The sequence below is a fragment of the Chiloscyllium plagiosum genome, unplaced genomic scaffold, assembly GCF_037043375.1.
Source record: "Chiloscyllium plagiosum isolate Xiang-an unplaced genomic scaffold, Cpla_swu_hap1 HiC_scaffold_3, whole genome shotgun sequence".
Classification (NCBI taxonomy): domain Eukaryota; kingdom Metazoa; phylum Chordata; class Chondrichthyes; order Orectolobiformes; family Hemiscylliidae; genus Chiloscyllium; species Chiloscyllium plagiosum.
Window position 1 is genome coordinate 151559416 of NW_028270141.1, and position 24868 is coordinate 151584283.

The following is a 24868-nucleotide window of genomic DNA, read 5'->3' on the forward strand; positions in this document are numbered from 1 at the left end:
TCTCGAAGTTACTGCTAACTAGAAACGGAACAGGACCAGCCATACAAATACTGTAGCTATAACAGCAATTCAGGCTAGACATTATTGTTTTTTTATTCTTCAAATCCGCACCAACCCACCAAACAGCATCCCACACAAAACAAGCCCACTAACCCCTCTCTGCATTTCCATGGCTTAGCCAACTAGTCTGCACATCTCCAGACCTTTGGAGAATTTAGCATGGTCAATCCACCTAACCCAGAGCAGAGGAGCAAACTGCAGCACACAATGGAAACCCAAGCAGACATGAGGAAAAATTGCAAATTCCATACAGACAGTCACCAAAGGTTAGAATCAAACCTGGGTCCCTCGCGCTGAGGGGCAGCTGAGCTAACCAGTGAGCCACAGGCCCAACAGTTGCAAACACAGTGCTTGCATGAGCTTCCACCGGGTGCTCCGGTTTCCTCCCACAGTCCAAAAATATGTTGGTTTGTTTGATTGGCTATGCGAAATTGCCCCATAGAATCCAGGGATGTGCAAGCTAGATGGATTAGCCATGGTAAATGCAGGATTTTGGATAGAAGGTGGTGGTGCACTCTGCAGAGGGTTAGTGCAGAGCTGATGGGCCAAAAGTTCTCTATCTGACACTGTACAGATTCTGTGATTCCATTCTTCCATGAAATGTTAGCGTTACTAACACCATTATCTGGTGACTATCACTGATTGTTCTTGAACCAAATGGCTTGCTGATCATTGTACAGGGCAGTTAAGAGTCAAACACACTGGCTGAAGAGTCATATGTTGTCCAGACCAAGCAGGCAAAGTAATTTCCTCCCCTGAAAGGTATTTGTGATCACAGTGACAATTTCCTCCTCCCCCACCCTACTTACAAAATCAATGGTAAAAACCAATGACATGGTCCACATTTGTTAATTAATTAGAGTTGCCAAAGTGAGATTTGATCCCTTGTCCTCAGAGCATTAGCCGGTCCACTATCTACAAAATGTAAGTTCGGAGCTTGACTGAATATTGCCTGGATGAGTGCAACTTCAACAATGCCAAGAAGCTCGACACTACCAGGACGAAACATTCCACTTGACTGGCACCACGTCCATTCTTCACCTGTACCATTTACAAAGTGCACTACAGCAACTCCTTGAGGCATCTTCAACACACCTTTGAAACCTGCAAATTCTACAACTAAGAAAGGACAGCAGAGGCATCAGAACACCATCACCTGTACATCCCCTTCAAGCCACTCACAATCCTGACTTGGAACCATATCATCAATCCTTCTCTGTCACTGGGTCAAAATCCTGGAACTCCCTCACCAGCAGCACTGTGGATGTATCTACACGCTTTGGACTGCAGTAGTTCAAGAAGGAAACTCACTACTGCCTTCTCATTTAGACATGGGCAATTAATAATGGTGCAGCCAGCCATGCCACATCCTATTAATGAACACACAAATTGCAGTTTTGCAATATTCAAGTTTGCACTAGATAATTACTACTTTCCAACCTTGATGTGTGCATACACTGCAGTCTTTGACATTTTATCTCAATTTCTCCATGAAGTAAAAACAAGCAGCTTTCATATATTGATATACTGGATGTATTAAAAAGACTAGTTATGTTAACTGTCCCTACATACCTCAATTTCATTGTCCTTGTAAGCCAACATTTCCTCCAGGTCTCTCTGAGCTTTCTGACAGAGTTTGATCTGCTCATTAAGTTCACTGTGTCGCTCACTCCAGCCTTCCGCCTCTTGCAGCAGCTGCAAACCCACAAAGTAAAACTTTTGTGAGTGGCCTAGGTATACTTATACAGCTGACTAAATTCTGGTTCAGCAACAGAATATCCACCTGACGTTTGCTCTGCTTAAGCATGAGATTTTCTTCTTGTATAGACTGAAGATCCACTTGTAGTTTTTCTTCATTTGCTTTGGAACTTAAAAGAGCTTCCTGTACCTGAAAAAGATATACATCTGCTTAGATTAATGACAGTTGCCACATGCAAATTCATTAACCTCTCTTCAAGGAGTAGCCTATACTGAGGTACTAGACATCCTGTAGGTCTTTACACATTCTAATGGTGCTGTTTATTTTCTGTCAGGTTATAACTAATTGCACTCCAGGACTTAAATCAGACTGTTCTTCAATATAATACTGAGGTACTGCTGTACTTCAAGGTGCTTCCCTTCAAACAAAACAGTAAACTCTGGTGCCTTCAGCCTGTTCTGGCAGACAAAGGAGATCCTCTTGAACTATACTGAATTAATGGTTGATAAAGGCCAACTATTAATTCAATTACTATTTCTGGAAATTTCTGATACACAAACTGGCTGTTGCACTTAAGAATCATTCCAGAAAACTGAGCCTATCAAATGGCGATGGCTTTCTGTAGAGCAAAGCAAATCAGTCCCATTTTACTGCTCCATCCCCCACAGTCCTGCAGGTTTGTTTGCCATCAATTATTTTCCTTTCAAAATTGTTTATCATTTGCATTACACGTGGGCAGTGGCTCAGACATTTACAGTTCAGGAGGCATCACTCAGAAATCCATCAGTTCCTCGCCAATCAACAAAGATCTGATTATACTCATTCAATTTTCCAGCTCTTGACCCATAACTCAAAGTCATAGAGATGTACAGCATGGAAACAGACCCTTCGGTCCAATCCATCCATGCCGATCAAGTATCCCAAACTAATCTAGTCCTACTTGCCAGCACCTGGCCCATATCCCTCCAAACCCTTCCTATTCATATACCCATTCAAATGCCTCTTAAATGTTGCAATTGTACCAGCCTCCACCACATCCTCTGGCAGCTCATTCCATACACGCACCACACTGTGTGAAAACGTTGCCCTCTTTTATATCTCTCCCCTCTCACCCTAAACCTATGCCCTCTAGTTCTGGACTCCCCGACCCCAGGGAAAAGACCTTGCCTATTTATTCTATCCATGCCCCTCATAATTTTGTAAGCCTCTATAAGGTCACCCTCAGCCTCCGACGCTCCAGGGAAAACAGCCCTAGCCTATTCAGCCTCTCCCTGTAACTCAAATCCTCCAACCCTAACAATATCCATGTAAATCTTTTCTGAACCCTTTCAAGTTTCACAACATCTTTCCGATAGGAAGGAAACCAGAATTGGCCTAACCAATGTCCTGTACAGCCGCAACATGACCTCCCAACTCCTATACTCAATACTCTGACCAATAAAGGAAAGCATACCAAATGCCACCTTCACTATCCTATCTACCTGCGACTCCACTTTCAAGGAGCTATGAACCTGCACTCCAAGGTCTCTTTGTCCAGCAACACTCCCTAGCACCTTACCATTAAGTGTATAAGTCCTGCTAAGATTTGCTTTCCCAAAATGCAGCACCTCGCATTTATCGGAATTAAACTCCATTTGCCACTTCTCAGCCCATTGGCCCATCTAGTCCAGATCCTGTTGTAATCTGAGGTAACCCTCTTTGCTGTCCACTACACCTCCAATTTTGGTGTCATCTGCAAAACTCTGAAGGCTATGGCTAAACAAGCGAAAATCTAAATGTGCTTAAATGTTGAAAGTTTCTAAGTTAACCGCCTTCTCAGGCAGTGAGTTCCAGACCCCCACTACCTCAGAGTGAAAACCTTTTTCAGCCCTCCTATCTTAAATCTATGCCCCTGGTTATTGACCCTCAAGTAAAGGAGGAAAGGAAAAGTGCACTCAATCCATATAATACGAGGTCCTCTTCATTCCTGAATGAGGGCTTATGCCCAAAATGTCAATTCTCCTGCTCCTCGGATGCTGCTTGACCTGCTATGCTTTTCCAGCACCACACACTAGAATGAGGTCCTCTCTCAACATGAACTGCTCTATGGAAAACAACCTATCAGTCCAATCTTTCCTCAAAGCTCAGACACTCCAGCCCAGGTAAATCTCCTCTGCACACATCTCACTACATTCACTTCCTTTCTTTAACATGCTGATCAGAACAACACGCAGTACTCCAGTTGTGGCCCAACCAGTGTTTTATACAGTTCCAGCATAACTACCTTGCTCTTGAATTCTTGCCTTGGTTTATAAAGGTAATCATCTCAGGTGCTGCCTTAACCACCTTATCTACTTATCCAGCTACCTTTAGGGATCTGTGGATATGCATACCAAGGTCCATCTGATTTTTAATGTTTCCCAGGATTCTACCATTTATAGTGTAATCCCTCACCTTATTAGCCTGCCCAAATGACTCACTTAACATTTTTCCAAGTTGAATTCTATTTGTCCCTCTGATCTGTTCACCTAACTTGTCTGTTGATATTTCCTGTATTTTACAGCTATCCTCATCATTTACCACTGTATCAATGTTTGCCCTCTCAAACATTTTGATCATACCTACTTTGATCATTTACGTCCAAATCATTAATGTACAGTGCAAACAGCAAGGACCCCAACATCACTCTACTATCACCTTCTGTTTTCTATTACTTGATCAATTGTGAATCCAACATGCCACACTGTTTTGAATCCAATGAGATATAATTTTCTTGGCTAATCTGTCATGAGGAACCTTATCAAAAGCCTTACCGAAGTCAGTGCTGTACATCTCTATGACTCTATGATTCTATAGCAGAGAGAGGTGCTACTGCTGGCTTTAGCAATCTTAAAAACGGATAACAGTGGTGCAGGATGAGATGCATTCAAGCTGTTGAGAGGCAACAGAAGAGGTATCTGGGGCCTAGCAGGAATTTCCAGATCCACCCTGACAGCAGGTAAGATACCAGAGGAGTGTTGAGCTGCAAAGGTTGTTCCGTGACTTTGAAAAAAGTGAGGAGAGAGACCAGAAAATTCCAGGCAAGTCAACCACAAATGCATTAACCTCATCAGCTCGTTATCTCATCTTAAAAAAACTGATCATATTTGTCAAACAGGTATCAAAAAGCACAGCCTGTCCCTCAGAATTCTAACTTCTCCAAAGTTAGACTTACTGGCCTGGAACTTTCTGGTCTCTCACTTCCCCATTTCTTTTTAAAGTAGTGGAACATATTTTGCAGAACAACAGTTTTCTGTCATCTTACCTGCTGTCAGAGTGGATCTGGAAATTACTGCTAGGCCCCTGATACCTCTTCTCTTGCCTCTCTCAACAGCTTGGAATATATCTCATCCAGCACCACTGTTATCCATTTTTAAGATTGCTAAAGCCAGCAGTGGCACCTCTCTGTTAAAGAATCATACAATCAGAGATGTACAACACAGATGCAGATCCTTCCATCCAACTCATCTATGCTGACCAGATATCCTAAATTAATCTAGTCCCATTTGCCAGCACGTGACCCATATCCCTCTCAACCCTTCCTATTCATATAGGATGCCTTTTAAATGTTGTAAATGTACCACTTCCTCTGGCAGCTCATTCCATACACATACCACGCTCTGCATGAAAAAGTTGCCCCTCAGATCCCTTTTACCATCTTTCCCCTCCATAGTAAACCTATGCCCTCTTGTTTTGGACTCCTCACCCTGGGGAAAAGACCTTTACTATTCACCCTATCCATGCCCCTCACAATATTATAAAACTTGTAGAAGATCACCAGTCAACCTCCGACGCTTCAGGGAGAATATCCCCAGCCTATTCATCCTCTCCCTGTAGCTCAAATCCTGGCAATAGCCTTATAAATCTTTTCTGAACCCTTTCAAGTTTCATAACATCTTTCCTTTAGCAGAAAGACCAGAATTGAACACAGCATTCCATAAATGGCTTAATCAATATCCTGTACAGCCACAACATAACCTCCCAACCTCGATACTCAATGCACTGACCAATAAAAGTGAGCTTACTAAATGCCTTCTTCACTACCATCTACCTGCAACTCCATTTTCAAATTACTATGAGCCTGCACTCCAATTCTTTGTTTGGCAATACTCCCTAGAACCTCACCATTAAATGTACAAATCCTGTTCTGATTTCCCTACCAAGACATAGCAGCTCACATTTTTCTAAACATGTTAATTTCCTCTAATATTTCATAGTCCTTCACACAATGCCATCTGTTTGCATTGTGCCCACATCTTCCGGGTCCACACACAGATTACCACTACGGTCCCTACTTTCTCCCTAGTTAGACTCTGGCTCTTTATATATTGAAAATAAAGAGGGTCTGGTTTTCCTTTATTTTACTCATCAATGCTTTCTCACTTAGATCCTTTTAATTTTACTTTCAAGCTTCCTCCTCCATTGCATATACTTGTTTAGAGACTTTGCAGTATTCAGTTCTTGGTATCTTTCCTTGATCTCCACGATCTTCCAGTCTTGTTGCCACCCTACCTTTACAGTAGCATATTTGCTCTGCAAGTTCCAGGTAGTAAAACAGTAATTACAAAATCTTACAGTGCTATGAGATGCAGCAGGAAAAGTAGAATGCTCGGATTTCTTTGCAGAGAGCCAGCATTGACCTTATGTGCTGAATAGCCTCATTCTATGATGTTATTACCTTACAAAACCACTCACTATGCAAAAAGGTTCATCTCCACCTCTCTCCATCTCTTGCCCAAACCATAATAATGCACCTCTAACCCTTGTATCAGCAAAAGTGAACAGCTTTTCTTTCGACTAACTTATCTAAAATAGCTGTAAGCTTATATACCTTCATCAAATTTCCCCTCAATTTCCTTTGCTGTAAAGACAACATTGCCAGAACTGAACACAAAAAAATTCTTGTGGCCTAGCTAGCACTTGATCAAGATTCAACATGATTGCTTTGATTTTTAATCAATGCTTTGCTCATTGTTTTCACAATATATACTGCCACCTTATAATATTTGTGTACATGAACTCCAAGAATCCTCTTATCTTGCACACTCTTCAGCCTAATGTTGCACCACCTCATCACATCTGCAGAAATGCCTTAAAAAAAAAGTGACCATAGGAAATATAGGAGAAAGTTGCTCTTTAGATGCAAGTTCCTTAATTCCAATTAATTTCATTTCATACTTCCAGCAATGTTTTATTTTTCACTTTTTTTTTTAAATCTATACTTCACTAGAATTGCTTTTCCCTCAGTTTACATCACAGCCTGCCAAAGAGTGCAGCACTTCAACATCTATATTTAATTACATTTTCTCCAAAATCACTTCTGAAAACTGTCGCAATTTCTTCCCACAAACTCAAGTGGTCTGTTAAAAGAAAAGTCCAAGTCTGTTTAATTATAGGCACCATGGAATTATTTAGGAAATACTAAATAGGGATTTCACCAAAGGCCAGAGGGCACTTGGTCAAACAGATTTAGTCTCCTGTGACATTCATTAATACAATGATATTACCCACAGTATAATACAGCAACTTCTCATAGGTACATTACCCAACCCAGCACTGTTGTAATTTTCTCTGCAGACATTATCCCAAATTACAAAACAGTAATGTTCTCTGGACAATGACAATTACCCATTTAACATTGTACATAACAGTATGCATAAACACCACTGTTGGGTGCTCTATACTCAGCATTTATAATTCAGGTGATCTTACCTGAGAGTGTTCTGCTGAATGAGCTGAAATAATGTCTTGTAATTTTTTCACAGATTTCTGAGTATCGGCAATCTGTGTTTAAAACAGGCGAAAATGTGATGCCAAGTCAAAAACATTGCAACATTTCTGCCTAGTGTGCCAGCTCTTCGACAAAACCTTTGAATCAGTTTCATTGCCCCAACTCATGATCCTTCAAAAATTATATCCAATTTTCTTTCATAAGCTGGTCTTAAAACTACACCCACCATCCATTCAGCTACACATGCCAGGTCAAAGCTACTTGCTTTCTAAATAGTTTCTCCTTTTGAACCAGGGAGCCCTGCCTCCTATGCTTCACCAGTGCTTTCCTCCTTGTTTCAGCACACTATGTCCCTACTGATAAAAGCCAAGAATCTTGAATGCTTTTTTAAAAAAAGAAGTTCTCTCAATTTACCTCCAAAGCCTCCTGCATATTCATCTCCAGTTCTGTTCCAAAACTCCATTAAAACTATAGGGTGGACCCATTTGTCAGAGGAAGTTTCTCTACTTGTCTATTAGCTCACCTCTTAATTTTTCCCATTGCAAAGATAATAGCAGTAATGTTCCAAGCTCTACACAACTAAAAATTGTGGTAAATTACTTGTACACCCTCAAAGTCTCTACTGCTTTCCTGAGGTGCAGTGTCCATAATTTTTTATAATGCTCTGACTGAAGCTTACTCAGTGATTTATAATTCCAGTATGATCTCCATTATGATTTTTATTTGGAAATTTGTTGAAAGTGGACACAAACTTGTAAAGCTTTAAATCTGATTTGCAATTCTATATGAAGTTGGCTTAAGGATGACTTAGGTTTAAGTTTTGAGCTCTGAGTGTAGTACTGGGGATGTCTGGAAATGTGTTTAAGAGTATTTAAATGAGGCTTTTAAAAAAGCCTTATGGTGAAGTTATTTAGAAACAAGAATCAGAAGACAGTTACCCAAAAATAAGATGTCCAATAGCACAAAGAGACAGAGACAAAAGAAGGTTCTTCTAAGAAGAGAGAACTATCCAGAGCAGAGTGTAATGCAGCATCCAAGTTTATCAGAGAAAACAGGTCTATAGCAGTAAAGGTGCCATTGGCTTAGCAGTCTCTAAACCATTAGAACAAGAGAAAAACCAGGCTGAGTGACTCTAGAAACAAAGGTTGTGGAAGAACAGCTTAAAGAACTTAACATTAAGAAATAAGTGAACAGTTTAAGGGTCTTAAGAAGAGAATATCAACATTCTGGGAATTACAACTGACCAGAAACAGAACTGGACAAGCCATATAAATATTACGGATACAAAAGCCAGTAACAGTCAAGAAACTTTATAGCAACTAATTTGCTGCCAACTTCCCAAAGCCTGCGCATTTACAAGGCACAAGTCAGAAATGTGATGGTAAGCTCCCCACAAAAGTCAAGAAACTTGACACAATCCAGGGCAAAGCAGCCAGTTTTAATGATAGCACATCCACAAAACATTCACTCCCAAAAATACATAGATGATGTGTACACCATCTACAAAATACACTGCAGAAATTCACTATGGTTTCTAAGATAACACCTTCCAAACCCATCCTGAAGGACAAGGGTATCAGATGTATGGGAACATTACCAAGTTCTCCTCCAAGCCACTCACCGTCCTAGTTTGGAAATACATCAATGCTCCTTCAATAACACTAGGTCAAAATCCTGAAATTCACCAAAGCAGTGTTCATGTGCCTCTCCCAAATGAACTGCAGTGATTCAAGGAAGCACCTTACCACCACCTTTTCCAGGTCAACCAGGGAAAGGCAACAAATGCTGGTCCAGCCAGTGATGCCCAAGTCTCATAAATTAATAAACAAAATATAAGGAAGATAGAACCATGTGATGCACAAGTTTGATAGAAACAAAGTACAGCTGCACCAACTGAACATGGAGCTTTGGAGTAAAAACAGGCTGATGCTTCACTGAGACTTGAATTTCTGTAGTTGTGAGTAAAAGGATTCAGTCTTCATTTCTGATATTTGTAATTAGACTGTTGTAACCAGTTCTTGTGTAAATACTGCATTTTTTATTCTTTTGTGCACAAACTTTGATGCTTTTTCAATCAACATATTTGTAGCCTGGTGAGTATGTTGAATGACTGACCATTATGGTAACCAAATTACACAAACAAAACCTATGATCTATCAAGCCAGGTTTCACTCTGGGAGACATTGTGTGTGCAGTATCATCAGCTGGGATCATCTTTTAGCTTTTACATTATTTCCTTCCACTTACAATGCCACATAACCATAAACTTCTCTCAAAAGCTTGTAAACTTTTGCTCTTATTCTATTAGTTAAGTTTGATTGTTACAACTGGCTTTTGTTGCCCATCTTAAAGAGTCATATTTCCTTTTAAGAATTTGTGTACATGAACACCAAGGCATTTCTGCTCATTTTATTTTCTATATACATTCACAGAGCTTCTCTGGCTGGGCCAGCATTTATTGCCTATTCTTTTCAGCCAAAGACAAGCTACCTACTTGACCACTGGATTCCATTTGGTTTAAGTAACTCTCAGTGTTGTTTGATAGGGAGTTCAAAACTTTTGACCCAATAACGTGAAGGAACACTGATGTGTTTCCAAGACAGGACAGGGAGTGTTATTTATAGCATACTGCACTCTTTATATTCCTCCCAAATGTAAGATGCAAGTGAAAGAAATCCCACCCAATGCACAACAGCGAAATAGAAATAAGTGTTTCTCCATCCTCTATATCAAATCAAACTTAAGCTAATAAACCAAAGTTTTTCTTTTCAAAAATACTCATTACTTCCTTACCAGAGTCTGCTGTTTAGCTGTCTCCTCCTTCTCTTTCTCTAACAACGTTTGAAGATTTTTCACACGTGTCTCCAAATGAAGGTTCACCTGCTCGAGCTCCACACAAGACAGCTTTGGAAACAGACAATTCTGAAACTTTATATGCATACTTCACATCAACTATTGAAATACACAACAATACCAATTATTCTCTCACCTTAAGTTCTTTAGTTTCATCAGACATACTTGATTTCACATCCTGTGCTTCATCAATGGCAGATTTGGCTTCTTTCAGCTAAAGGGGTCAGGAATGGTGAGGAGGAAATGACAGAAGATAAATAAAAGGAGTACACTTAAAACACACTTGAATTTATAATAAATATTTTCCACAATGCAGTCCATGCAGTCCAGGTCCATTGAAGACTTTTCCCCTCAATCATCAGTACCTCTTTGATCACAACTCTCTCAAGCTCAGACATATGAAGTGGCTGCTTTCTGACCAGCTTTCGCTCTTATCTGTTGTCACTTGCCTCCTACTCCATCACAAATGTTTTTCATTTCTACTTAATTGATACAGTCTACACTTCGTTGAACTAGCCTCACTATTTGCTCCTGCATTCCAAGTAAGAAACTAATAACTTTCTCACATCATCTTGTTGAACTCAAAATCCATCGTAAATTCCTAATTTAATTCATCCTTTCCCAGAATTCTAAGGTATTTAAGTTCTCAACACCTCTTTATTCTAGCTGCCAAAAACGATGCTTAGACATCAACTCATTGCCACTCGAATCATCTCCTCCCCGACTGACTAAAGCAGGGTTGCCCTGCTCTCGTCACCTAATCCTGCAGCATGAGAAGATAAAACAAATGCAGTGGGTCTCTGACCGCGTGTCAAACACACAATAGTTGTTGCCTAATTTGCTTGAAGAAATATAATACTCCACTGGGTAGCTGAATTAAAAAATGGGGGCAAGGATGGCAGAACCAACTAACCTCAGCTCACGAATATGGCAAACCTTGCATGGTTCACAAAACAGTACATAGCATTTGATGCATTCATAAAGGCCAACTGAGCCCAAAGTTTCAAATTCTCTCTCTGCAAATGATTCCTTCAATTATGTTGCCTTAGCAGGGCAATTCTTTTTCCATTTTCTCTCCTCTGACCTCAATTGTTTATCTGCTTTCTAAAAATAGAGGAAACTCTCCAGACATTTGAGGCTTCACTGCCTCTACAGGGGTAAACAGAGGCATGAGCTATGAGTAGTTTGCTTTGATGGATGCATCCTGATACATCTATCATAAGAATTTTACCCTTCACAAACTTCCACAACATTGAAAATAACAGGAAATTAATTCGTACCTTCTGTTCATAAGTGGAGATTTTCTCCAAGACGTCAGTCTTCTCCTGAATAAGCTGCTTGATTTTCTCAGATAGCTGTTTTTCAGTCACTAGGGAGAGGCAAAGGTTTCAACATACATATTGTAAATATTTTCACAGCCAAAAGAGATTAAAATAATCTGCACAGCAACATGTTACATGGTGCAATGCAACAGGAAGAATGTTGCTGCCGTGACATAAATACTCTCCTTCAAAAACCAAAAGAATCCTCTGTGTAGGTACAGTGGAGGAAAGTATGATCTTAATCTGTAAGGAGTCATAAATGCTCCAGAATTCAAAGCTAACAGTTCTCAACAAATGGAGGAGCTTCATGGGCTTGGCTGGGCATGGAGTTAATCCTAAATATGTTGTTCATGACCTCTCGTGGAACTATTTGGTCTTTGTGGTTGTGTCTTTTTATTTTTCTATATTTTAATTGTGGTCCAAAATGTTTTAAATTCAAGGATTGTTATCGGATCGCTGCATGTTTTCAAAGCTAGTAGCCCGACATATTCTGAGCACCATTCCAGCTGCTTATTTAAACAGTTGTTAAACTGTTGGTTGCAGACAAGCTGGACCACAGGAGTTGTGTACAGATAGAGTTTTGATTGGTACAAGTTACGGATTGGTCTGTGGACTAGTGACCAGTTGTTGATGACAAAGACCTTCTGCTTGCTAACAACTATGTGGTCGAGTTTCAGATAGCTGAACAGCTTGAGGTTGTGAACAAAATACAAAGTCACAAGATCATCAACATCCTCTTTGCAGCAAAAGCCGATTTAAACCTGAAGAAAACTAGCTTACCTTTCCTTCAGCAGTTGTTGTAAGCTGTGACTTTTAATTGATAGGTTAAAGGTATTTTAAGTGCACCAGTTACCCAATCCTCTTGTAAACCAGTGGAAGCATCCAGAGAAGGATGACCAAGGAGTGCTCTGACCTACAAAAATCTCAGGAGTCAGTGAAATGCCTTCCCACTCTTCCTTTCCATCCATAACATCTATGTTTATTCTTCCCTGTCTGCGTGTGTAAGGGGGAGTTTAAAAAAGGGAATTTGAGTTTTAATTTGTGGAGATTTATACCAATGGCTTATAACTGTCTGCTTTTAGCTAGAGTATAACTACTTGTAACTAATACTTTTTTATTAAACTTGGTGCTGCTTTTTCAACCCAGGTCTAAAAGATAGATAAACTAAGGAATTCTGCATACTTTTAAAGTATCTAACCTTTGATGATTCTGAAAATAGTAGGGCTTGATTTCCAGTGCACAACACCAGTTAGGCGTAATGGTGACCCCACAATGGTTCACCTGCAATACACATCACAGCTAAACAGTCTGTTGACCCATTTGGGCATGACAATTGACAAGAAAACCAAGAGAATGTCAGAAACAACAGGTCAATTACACCAGCTGTGGTCAATCAACAATTTGGAAACATAAAACCTTTTTGGTTGAAATGACTCCGGTGTAGACTACCCTCATTAGTGGGAGGGAAGTCACAAAGCTTTGTTTTACAGTAATAAGACAGAAGATTAATCAGTGCATTAGGCAGTGGTTGTAAACTTACTTTGATATTTTCTGCTCTTCACCTGAAAAACAAATTGAAATGCGATTAGCAACTGTAAACCATTCTGAAATCAACACAAGCGGGTGTAACAAGGTAGCAGAGCTTCACTTATTCATCCATACAAAGTCTGGAGACTGCACAACAGCCAAAACCTATCACCCTTGGCAGACTTATTCCTAATCATGATTGTAAACAGCTTCCACACTGTTTAAACAAGAACCCAGCAAAACATTATACAAGTCTTGAAACTTTACAGCAAAAAGTATCTTTGAGGAGCTAATTTTTTTTAAAATCAAAAATGTTTAATGTTCACACCAGAACAGAAAACAGCAAAAGCAGCATCAGGCTTAAGGAGCAGCTTGCCTCTACTTTCTAACATTTCTTAAAGCCTGATTTCCGAAAAGAATTCTATAATTTACCTGAAAGGAAACTAATTCCCCAGCCTCCAAGCTTCACAGCACAGCCTTGAACTGCAATCCATCTGCACCCAAATTTCTACAAATTCTACCACATCAGTTAAGTGTAAAATTTCACTTGACAATGAATTAAAAGAGTATTGTTAACATTAATTAATGCTTTTTCAAGAAAAGAGAAACATAGACATCAGGGAAAGTACAGCTGGGGAAATAAATAATGTTGTCTGCAGCAAAGAATTGTGAAAACAGTGTTGCCAACTCGATGCCAATATTAATGGCATCTCTTCTGGGCTGGAGAGAATCTTGGAATGAGAGGGGAAGTCATGGTCCACATAGGTACCAACAATCTAGTTAAGACCAGGAAAGAAATTCTGAAGGATTACAAGCAGCCGAATAAAAAGCAGAACCACATGATTTCCAAATTATCACCACCCAAGTCACTTGAAATTGACAAATGGTAAATAAATTGAGAGGGGTAATCGTGCTGCACAAAGATTGAATTGGAAGAAAGGGATAAGGGAGAGTGAGGACTGCAGAGCTGGAGGTCAGAGTTGAAAAGCGTGGTGCTGGAAAAACACAGCCAATCAGGCAGCATCTGAGGAGCAGGAGTCAACATTTCAAGCACAAGCTCTTCATCAGGAATGAGGGGTAGCCCAAGGGGACTGAGAGATAAATGAGTAGGGGGTGGGGCTAAGGGAGAAAGGTAGCTGGGAATGCAATATTTGGAGGAAGGTGGGGGTGAATGTGGGTGGAGCAGATAGGTGGGATAGGTAGGACAGTTCAAGAGGACGGTGTCGAGTTACAAGTTTGGATCTGAGATAGGCGGGAGGCGAGGCGAGGCGAGGCGAGGCGGGGGGGGGGAAAAAAGAGATGTGGAAACTGGTAAAAATCCATACTAATCTCGTGTGGTTGGAGGGCCTCAAGGCGGAAGATGAGGTGTTCTTCATCCAGGTTTTGGGTGGCTTGGATTTGGCAGTGAATGCAACTCAGGACTTGCGTGTCCATGGCGGAGTTAAAAAGTGTTCGGCCACAGGGCAGTTTCGTGCATGTGTGCCAGAGATGTTCTTTTGAAATGTCCGGTAAGTTGGCGCCCTGTCTCGCCAATGTAGAGGAGACCACATTGAGAGCAATGGACACAGTAGATGATGCGTATGGAAGTAAAGGTAAATATCTGTCGGATGTGGAAGGTTCCTTTGGGGCCTGGTAATACAGATGGGGGCCGGGGAGGGGAGGGGGGGGAAGGAAAGAGAGAAAAAATTGCTAGATCAGCAGTGGCAGATATTTAAGATGTTCAGCAAAAATGTATTCCAGCCAGAATTAAGGACTCAGCGAGAAGGATGAAGCTAAAATGGGTAACAAAGGAAGTCAAGGAGAGTACCCAATCAGAAAAAAGACATACAAAGTGGCAAAAGGGCAGCGGACGTGCTCCTAACTCTGAGCCAGGAGATCTGGATTCATGTTACATCTGCTGCAGAGATGCGCAATAACATTCCTCAACAGTTGATTAAAAATATTTACAAAGTGGTGGGCAAAAACTAGTGGTATGCAAAAGAATTGGGCATTAATGGCTAAAAAGCTTATAAAGAGAGAGAAAATTGAGCATGAAAATAAATTACTAAGAAAAATAACAACAGCAAGTGTGCACATTTATGTGCATGCAAAAGGTGTGTAGCTAAACTAAGCGTACAATCCTTGCAGGATGTAACTGGGGAATTAAAAATGGGTAACAGGGAAATGGAAGTCACTTTAAACCAATATTTGCCATCACAGTGAGGACAAAATTAACCTACCAAATATAGGCGTTCCTATGAGGGGAAATAACTTTTAACAATCTCTCACAGAATCATAGAATTCCTGAACATACAAATCCCTCAACACTATGGGCAATTTAGCATGGCCAATTCACCCAACCTGCACATCTTTGGGCTGTGGAAAAAAACCAGAGCACCCAGAGGAAACTCACACAGACACGGGGAGAATGTGCAAACTCCATAGAGTTGCCCAAGGGTGGAATCGAACCCAGGTCCCTAGCGCTATGAGGCAGCGGTGTTAACCACTGAGCCACTGTCTACCCATATCAAGAGGGATGAAGCTTTTGACAATCTAGTGGGACTAAAGACAGACAAATCACCAGGGTCTGATAGCTGACATTCTAGGATTTTTAAGGAAATGGTTGCAAAGATCGTAGAGGAAAAAGGCTGATATATTCTAGAACTTTCTAGATTCTGGGAGCGTTCCAGCGGATTAGAAAACTGCAGATGAGCTGCCCCTGTTTAAGTAGGGAGGGAGGGAGACAGAAAGCAGGAAATTTAAAGACAATTAGCCTAACTGGGTAAATGCTACATTCCATTATTATGCAAGAAGTAGTATGATATTTAGAAACACTTAATAAAATCAAAGAGTCAACACTGTTTTCTGAACGGGAAATCATTCAAAACAAATTGATTTGAATTTTTCGCAGATATAACAAGCAGAACCAATAGATATTTGGTTTCCGAAGGCATTTGATAAGGGACCACATAAAATGTTATTTCACAAGATAGGAGCTCAAAGTACTGGGGGAATTAGCATGGATTGAGAACCGGTTAACATACAGAACACAGAGGTGGGAATAACAACTCTCTCGTGTTGGAAAAACAAAAACCAATGGAGTGCGACAAGCATTAGTCCTAAGGCCTCATTTACTTAGTGTTAATGACTTCGAGGGGGCAGAGTCTAATGTACTCAAATTTTCTTACAATACAAAAATAGGTGGGAGGACGCATAGTAATGACGATACAAGGAATCTCCATGGGGATATAGATAGTTTGCCTGAGTCAGCAAAACTTAACAAAAAAATGTATAATACAGGAGGTTACACACTCTAGTGGGAAGAATCAAAAGGCAGACTGTCCATTTAAATGGCCAGACTCCAAAAAAATAGCAGAGCAGAGGGATCTGGGTGTTCTTGTGCATGAAACACAAAAGGTAAGCATGCAGGTGCAGCAAGTAACTAAGGCGGCAAAAGGAATATTGGGTTTTATTGCTTGGAGTTCAAAAAGAGAGAAATATTGTTAAAATTTCTAAATTACGCTACCTGCCATGGCAGGATTCAAACCCAAATCCCCAGAACAGGACCTGGGCCTCTGGATTCATAGCCGAGCAGTAATTCCACAAGGCCATTGCCTCCCTGACATTCGTCATGTCTATCTCGAGAGCATATAACTATTTTTAAAAACGGTGAGAGAAGGAACCACAGTTTAAAACAAAATCATAGTATGATTCGAAATAGTCCATGTGATTTCCAGGAAACAAACCTATTTAAGTTACTTGAGGATGAAATGAGCTGAATGGATAATGGGAAACCAATTGCATTACGAGATTGGTGTTCTAAAAAGTCAGAGTCATAGAGATATACAGCATGGAAACAGACCCTTCGGTCCAACCTGAACAGTTTATGACGGGCCGCAAAAAAGGTTGTTGCACTAGCAAAAAGCAAATGACATAGGGAGGAATACATTGCCCTAGGCAGAATATTGATCAAAGGGCAAAAGGCAAAGTAGGGGTAAACAAATTATCTTCAAATTGGCAGGCCATTTATAGTGAGGTGTTATAAGGATCAGTACTGGGACCTCAGCAATATCTTCTAGTCTCTCAACCCTTCTCTTTTCCTTTAAACCAACCCTTTTGATCATGCTTTTGGTTTCTTTTCCGAATATTTTGTGACTGTCAAATTACAGTTCTGTGAAGTGTCTTGAGTTTTGACTATAGGTTTAATTTGTCTGGTATGAAAGCAAGATTTTATTTAATCTACATGTTTTAGAAGCTTGGATCTTTACAGTGTAAGGAAACCCAACATCTGCTCTTCGTGTATAGCAATAAACTTTGGAAAAGCATCAAAAAGTTTAATATTTCTTCCTGCTTCTGTTATACAACTGTTAAATTTGAAGATTTTTTTGTGAAATCACATTATTACTTTAGAATAACTGATGTGTAGAGAATGATGGACCACAAAGGGCATTCTGCTCTTTGCATCCAGACGTCACCTTGACAAATAAGAAGAAAGAAATTGTGTTACATTCTTGGAAGAATCGGGGGTGTTATAGAAACATAATTAAGAGAATAAATAGGATGGAAGCAGGGAGGTTGCTTCCACTGGTGAATGAAACTAGAATTAGGGGGGCAGAGCCTCAAAATAGTGGAGAAACAGATGTAGAACTGAGTTGAGGAGGATCTTCTTCACCCAAAGGGTTGTGATTAAGTGGAATTCCCTCCCAATGACGCTGTTGAGGCTCTCTCATTTAATGTTTTTATATTTTGAAACAGTAAATAAATTAATGGTTATTGCGAGCAGGCTGGGAAGTGGAGCCGAGCCCACGAAAAGATTATCCATGATCTTATTAAATGGCGGAGCAGGCTCTTTCGAATCCTCACACTTCCTTCAGACCAAAGGGGTAGCCATGGGCACCCTCAAGGGTCCCAGCTATACCTGCCTCTTTGTCAGGTATGTGGACAGTCCATCTTTCATAGTTACACTGGCACCATTCTCGACCTTTTTCTCCTCTACACTGATGATTGTATCAGCACCACCTCATGCTCCCACAAGGCGATTGAGCCAACTTCATGAACACCTTTCTCCCTGACCTCAAGTTCACCTGGACCATCTCTGACAATTCCCTCCCTTTCCTGGACCTCTCCAGCTCCATTTCCGGTGACCAACTCAACACTGACATCTACTTCAAAGCCACCGACTCCCACAGCCACCTGGACTACACCTCCTCCCCAGCCCCTCCCCCCTGCAAAAACACTATCTCTTACTCCCAATTCCTCCACCACAACCACTCTCAGGTGGAGAATTCCACTCCTGAACATTCCGGATGGCTTCCTACTTCAAGGACTGCAATTTCCCCTCAACAATGCCCTCCACTGCATCTCCTCCAATTCCCACACTTCTATCCTTCTAATCTCAACAAGGATAGAACTTCCCCCAGTCCTCAGCTTCCATCCCACCAATCTCTGGATACAACGTATCATCCTCCGCCATGTCCGCCACCTACAATCAGACCCTACCACCAGAGGTGTATTTCCCTCACCAACCCTATCAATATTGTGCAGAGACCAGTCCCTCCACAACTCCCTAGTTAGGTCCACACAGCCCACCAACATACCCTCCACTCCAAGCACCTTCCCTTGCCACTGCAAGAGGTGTAAAACCCTCACCCATACCTCACCTCCAAGCACTTTATCTACTGTGTCCATTTCTCTCAATGTGGTCTCGTCTACATTGGGGAGACAGGATGCCAACTTGCAGAATGTTTCAGAGAACATATCTGGGGGACATGCACCAAACAACCCCACCGCCCTGTGGCCGACCACTTCAATTCCCTCTCCCACTTCATCAAAGGCATGCAAGTCCTGGGCCAACTCCACCGTCAAATCCAAGCCACCCAATACCTGTAGGAAAAACGCTTCATCTTCTGCCTTGGGACTCTCCAACCACCCAGTATCAATGTCAATTTCACCAGTTTCCCAGCAGCCCTGCCCCCACCTTACCCCAGATTCAACCCTGCAATTCGGCACCACCCTCTTCAACTGTTCTACTTATCCATCTTCCATCCCATCTATCCACTCCACCTTCCACTCCAAGCTATCACCACCCACCTTTATCTACCTATCGACTTCCAAGCAACCTTGCTTCCAAGCCCCACACCTCTTCCTATTTATCTCTCAGCCCCCTTGGGCTGCCACTCCCACTCTCCTCATGAAGGATGTATGCCCAAAACATCGATTCTCCTGCTCCTCGGATGGTACCTGACCTGCTGTGCTTAAGTGCCACATTTTTTTGATTCCATGGGCCAGATGGTGTACTCCTGCTCCCATTTCTTATGTTTATAAAACCACGAGGGACATAGATAAGGTAAACAACCGAAATCTTTTTCCTAGAGTAGGGAAGGTCAAAACTAGAGGGCATAGTGTTAAGGTGAGAGGAGAAAGATTTAAAAAGGGACCTAAAAGGAAACTTTTTCACAGAGTGTGGTTCGTGTATGGAATGAACTGCCAGAGGAAGTGGTAGATGCAGGTACAGCTACAACATTTAAAAGACATCCAAACAGGTATATGAATAGGAAAGTTTAGAGGAACACTGACCTAACATAGACAAATGGTCTGAGTTTAGCTTGGGAAATTTGGTCGATATGGACAAGTTGAAACAAAGGGCCTATTTCCATGCTGTATGATTCTATGACGAGTGTGCAGTTCTGTTCGTTCAGTGATAGGATGTTATTAAATTGGAGATGGTACAGAAAGGATCTATAAGGATGTTGCCAGGTGTGGAGGGCTTGAGATGTAAAAACAGACCGAAAAGACTGGTGCTTTATCCACTGCAGCGCAGGAGGTTGAGGGGTAACCATATGGTGGTTTAAAAAATCATGAGGGGCATGAATAAGGTGAATAGCAAAGGTCTATTCCCTCGGATGGAGAGTTCAAAACGGGGAGCATATTTTTAAGGTGAGAGGAGAAAGATTTAAAAAGGCATGAGGAGCAACTTTTTTATACCAATTGTGATAGGTGCATGGAATAAACTGCCAGAGAAAGTGGTGCAGGTCCAGTTACAATGTTTAAAAGACATTTGGATAAATAAATGAATCCTAAAGGTTTGGAGGGATATGGACCAAGCCCTGGCAGGTGGGACTAGTTCAGTCTGGCAACATGGTCAGCGTGGACTGGTTTGACCGAAGGGTCTGTTTCCATGCTGTGTGACTCTAACTAACTATGCAGGGTGTTGGTGAAGTTACACTTGGAATACTGTGTAGAGAACATTTCTGGTTTTTGCAGTTCAACAGAGAATCAATAGGTATATTGCTGGGATGAAGAGAATGACTTATCGAGAGTGACTAAACAGGTTAGGCCTTTATTCATTAGAGTTCAGAAGAACGGGGTATTTAAACAGAGAAGATTCTGAGAAGGCCTGACAGGCTGGATGTTGAGATTTTTCCACTAGTGAGGGAATCTCAAACTAGGGGACACAGTTACACAATAACAGAACATTCATTTAAAACTGAGATCCAAAAGACTGAGTTTCCTTCCAGAGGGTACTCAATATCTGCAATTATTGGCCCAGAAAGTTGTGTAAGATTGATCACTTTAAAAAAAATAGATTTTTTGAAATTTTGGAGAATGGAAGACTAGCATGAAAGAGTAGCTGAGGCCTGAGGCAACTAGCCATGATCTTATTGAACAACGGAGCAGGTTGATGGGTCAAATGGCCTACTCATGCTCATTTTTTATAGTACACCAAAAAGTACACTTTCCACTTAAATCATCTATCCCAGATAGCTTTATTAACAACCCCATCAGCTCTGAAGAAAGCAATGTGAATTTATGATAAATGCAAATGAATCTTACTTACTGAAAGGCAGGTTCTCCATAAAAGGATGACAAAAGTAACAATTCCTATAATAGCAGTCATCAAGATGGGCTCCCAGGGAACTCCATGGAAATCAGGACCTGGCCTCATTTCTTCAGGCAAAGAGGACATTAGCTGAGAATGAGGAAAATATTTGTCAATAAAAAAAAGTATTATTCCTACTAATACTTGCATAGAGGAATGCACTCATATTATCCATTTATTCACACAGCTATAAAGTACCTTAGGGTGATTTTCTACATAAAAGGCGCAATGAAACAATGATGATATAGACCGTGCCTTTATCTGGGATGGTAAAACTAGGGAGTTCAGTCCAATATTGGAACAGAAGAGGCAACAGTTGAAAGGCACTGAAATAACACTTATGAATATTTGTCAACATATTTCCCAAATATGCACCATTGTCAGCTATAGGCAATTACTGCACTAAAGTCCCCTGCACATTTCAATAGGCCAGATCCTTTTACATTGCTCAATTAATGAAATGCAAACTTACCCATGGATATACATCTCATGGTAAAATTAGAAGAGAAGTCAGTACTTGCAAAAAGAAGATAACCCCAACTCAGTGAATACAGGAAGCGGTTAACATACAACTAACTCTCTCAGATTGAGAAAGATCAACAGCTACTTAAGAAACAAAATCAAAAAAGGAATGTCATAAAATTCAGTTCAAAAGCTTCATCCTATTATGGTTTTTGAGACAAAATACTGACTCAATCTCAAGTTTGCCAATTTATAATGGAGACTTCAACAGATGCTGAAATGTGTAACTAAATTAATACTGAAACTAGTGGTGTAAGGAGAAAACTGGATGAGGACTAGCAATTGTTTCACTTCAGTAAAATTATTTCCAAATTATCAACAAGGTGACATGGGGAAAAAAGTTTAGACCAATGAATTGTCTGCAAGGGACTATCAATCAAATCTGAGGTATCACTAACAAACATCAATCAAGTTCATTCCACAATACAGCACTCTCTTACAGATTATGCTATCACTAACATTCCGTATTGAACAAACTTTTCTCCCGTCTTCATAAACTTCTTAATATTCTACTTCTTTAAAGCTACTGTATGTTTTAAACTGAAAACAGATAAACAGATAAATTTTAATACGGTGTTGCCTGGTATGAAGGGAAGATCTTACGAGGAAAGGTCAAGGGACGTGAGGCTGTTTTCGTTAGAGATATGGTTGAGAGGTGACTTAAATGAGACATAAGATAATCAGAGGGTTAGATCAGGTGGACAGCGAGAGCCATTTTCCTAGGATGGTGATGGCTAGCATGAGGGGGCATAGCTTTAAATTGAGGGGTGCTAGATATAGGACATAGTTTCTTTACTCAAGAGTAGTAGGGGCATGGAACACAGTGCCTGCAAATACTTGTAGACTCATCAACTTTACAGGTATTTAAATGGTCATTAGATAGGCATATGGATGAGAATGGAATAGTGTAAGTTAGATGGGCTTCAGATTGGTTTCACAGGGCAGCGCAACATCGACGACTGAAGGTTCTGTACTGTGCTAAAATGTTGTATGTTCTAACTTCTTGTCCATCTTAAATGCACGGAAATGAAGGAGTCAAAATCATGCACATAAGCAAGGCACTTGCAATACACAGGGATGGAGGTTTTCATGATAAATTTATTGAGACACAAAACTGACAGGCATTCAAATATTAATTTTTCAATCAATTAGTTGTAATGATAGGGACTTCACCAGTTCCTTCTCCTACTGCCATAAGAACCTGAACTCCTTAAATGCTAAGTTTCAGTAAAATGATCTGGTTCAAAAAAAGGAACTTGCCTTTTTGGAGCAAGTTTACAAAATGAACTTCCTACAAAATACACTTACTAAGCTTTCTTGCACAACAAGCAGATTAGAGTAGGGCAGAAGAGGCTCTTTGCAATGTATCAATTTTGTGAGATAACCTAACACTTAGCAACTTTCCCAAAATTTGGAACAAAATTTAAGATCAAAGCCACTCACCCACAAACAGGAAAACAGAATTAAATCATCCCAGAGGATTCGGGAAAAAACATGGACTTTCACATTATTAAAATTGGTGTTGTTGCGATGACAAAATAGATGGTGGATATTGCTGTAAGCATGTCACACAGCAATTATAGTAAGACTCCAATTTAACAGGAACAGGATCTTACCCAGGTCTAAAGGGTGTACCAGACACAGTTTCATTCTCCTGTCAGCTTGCTTACTAACACATGAAGCAGTCTGGAGCTTGGCTGAACTAAACACAGAGTAATGGCTATCTTTAAACCGAGATTAGATTAGATTCCATACAGTGTGGAAACAGGCCCTTCGGCCCATCAAGTCCACACCAACCCTCCGAAGAGCAACCCACCCAGACCCATTCCCCTAACACTATGGACAATTTAACATGGCCAATTCATCTAACCTGCACATTTTTTGGACTGTGGGAGGAAACTGGAGCACCCAGAGGTTGCCTGAGGCGGGAATTGAACCTGGGTCTCTGGCGCTGTGAGGCAGCAGTGCTAACCACTGTGCCACCGTGCCGCCCTAGGTGAACATGTTTAGAGAAATTATGTAAACCAGGCAATAAAAGCTTATCAGATTACACAGGCTACATTACTGTTGCACAATATAGAACATCCAGAATCACAGAATTCCTACAGTTCAGAACAAGGTCATTTGGCCCATCAGGTCACCACCAACAATCCTTTTAACTCTGTATTTACCATGGTTAATCCACCCAGCCTGCATATCCCTGGACACTAGTGCTTTTTAGCATAGCCAATCCACCTAACGGACCCTTCTTTGGATTGTGGGAAGAAACCAGACCACCTGGCAGAAACCCATGCTGGCAAGGGGAAGATGCACGCTTCACAGAGACAGTCCCCAAGGATGAATAAAACAGTACTAATCACCCCATTTCTATAAAAATATCCAGACCAAATAAGATCAAATTTCCTTCCCTAATTACAAAGTTCCATTGCACTGTATCCTGTTTACTCAGACTTAGATACTCAGATCAAGACAGTCCAAAAACTTCAATGCTGTACCTGGGAAGAAAAGAATAGAGGTCTTGTTTAGGGTCCTAATGTCTTCCAAATAAATAATAACGTGAATACATGATGCACCTCAGCAATTTGCGAATTGCAATCATGAGCTACTCAAAACAGGGGTTACCATTTGACGGCACTTTTCTACTCAATGACTGATCGCAAGGCTCCAGCCAATAAACTAGCCTAATGGGAAAATAAAATAACCTGAAATTGCATTACATTATAACCTAGGTCACAGACATGTATAAAGTGGCGAGATACACAAATAAATTTAGTGCTATGCAAAGTTGCATGTCAATCTGCATGCACATATTTCACGTGCAAAATAATACATGCGGACAGATAAAAATTGTCACTTGTATCTCTCATTGGTTTACAACGGTACCAGGTTTAGAGAGTCATAGAGATGTACAGCATGGAAACAGACCCTTCGGTCCAACCCGTCCATGCTGACCAGATATCCCAACCCAATCTAGGCCCACCTGCCAGCACCCGGCCCATATCCCTCCAAACCCTTCCTATCATATACCCATCCAAATGCCTCTTAAATGTTGCATTTGTACCAGCCTCCACCACTTCCTCTGACAGCTCATTCCATACCCGTACCACCCTCGTGGTTTAAAAACAACTTAAATTTTAAAATCATTACCCATCCTCATTCAAAGCCAACCACAGTCCCACTCCTCCTCAGCCCTAACTTTCTCCATCCATATCACCCTCATATCTGTGCTGCTCCAATCCTAGTCTCTCGAGCATCACCGATTTTAATTACTCTACTAA

The 24868-nt window shown here is 40.8% G+C and overlaps 1 protein-coding gene across 2 annotated transcripts in view; it reads right to left on the reverse strand.

Annotated features, from left to right (window-relative positions):
• Positions 1-24868, reverse strand: part of mia3 (MIA SH3 domain ER export factor 3) — a 104869-nt gene that overhangs the window by 43756 nt on the left and 36245 nt on the right. For both annotated transcript variants that reach the window (XM_043687327.2, XM_043687326.2), the window contains exons 7-14: positions 21027-21158; positions 13224-13245; positions 11642-11730; positions 10498-10575; positions 10302-10412; positions 7490-7561; positions 1844-1948; positions 1633-1755 (exon numbers count right to left, since the gene is read on the reverse strand). In XM_043687327.2, the coding sequence (XP_043543262.2) occupies positions 1633-1755; positions 1844-1948; positions 7490-7561; positions 10302-10412; positions 10498-10575; positions 11642-11730; positions 13224-13245; positions 21027-21158 (732 nt within the window). The remainder of the gene's footprint in view (positions 1-1632; positions 1756-1843; positions 1949-7489; positions 7562-10301; positions 10413-10497; positions 10576-11641; positions 11731-13223; positions 13246-21026; positions 21159-24868) is intronic.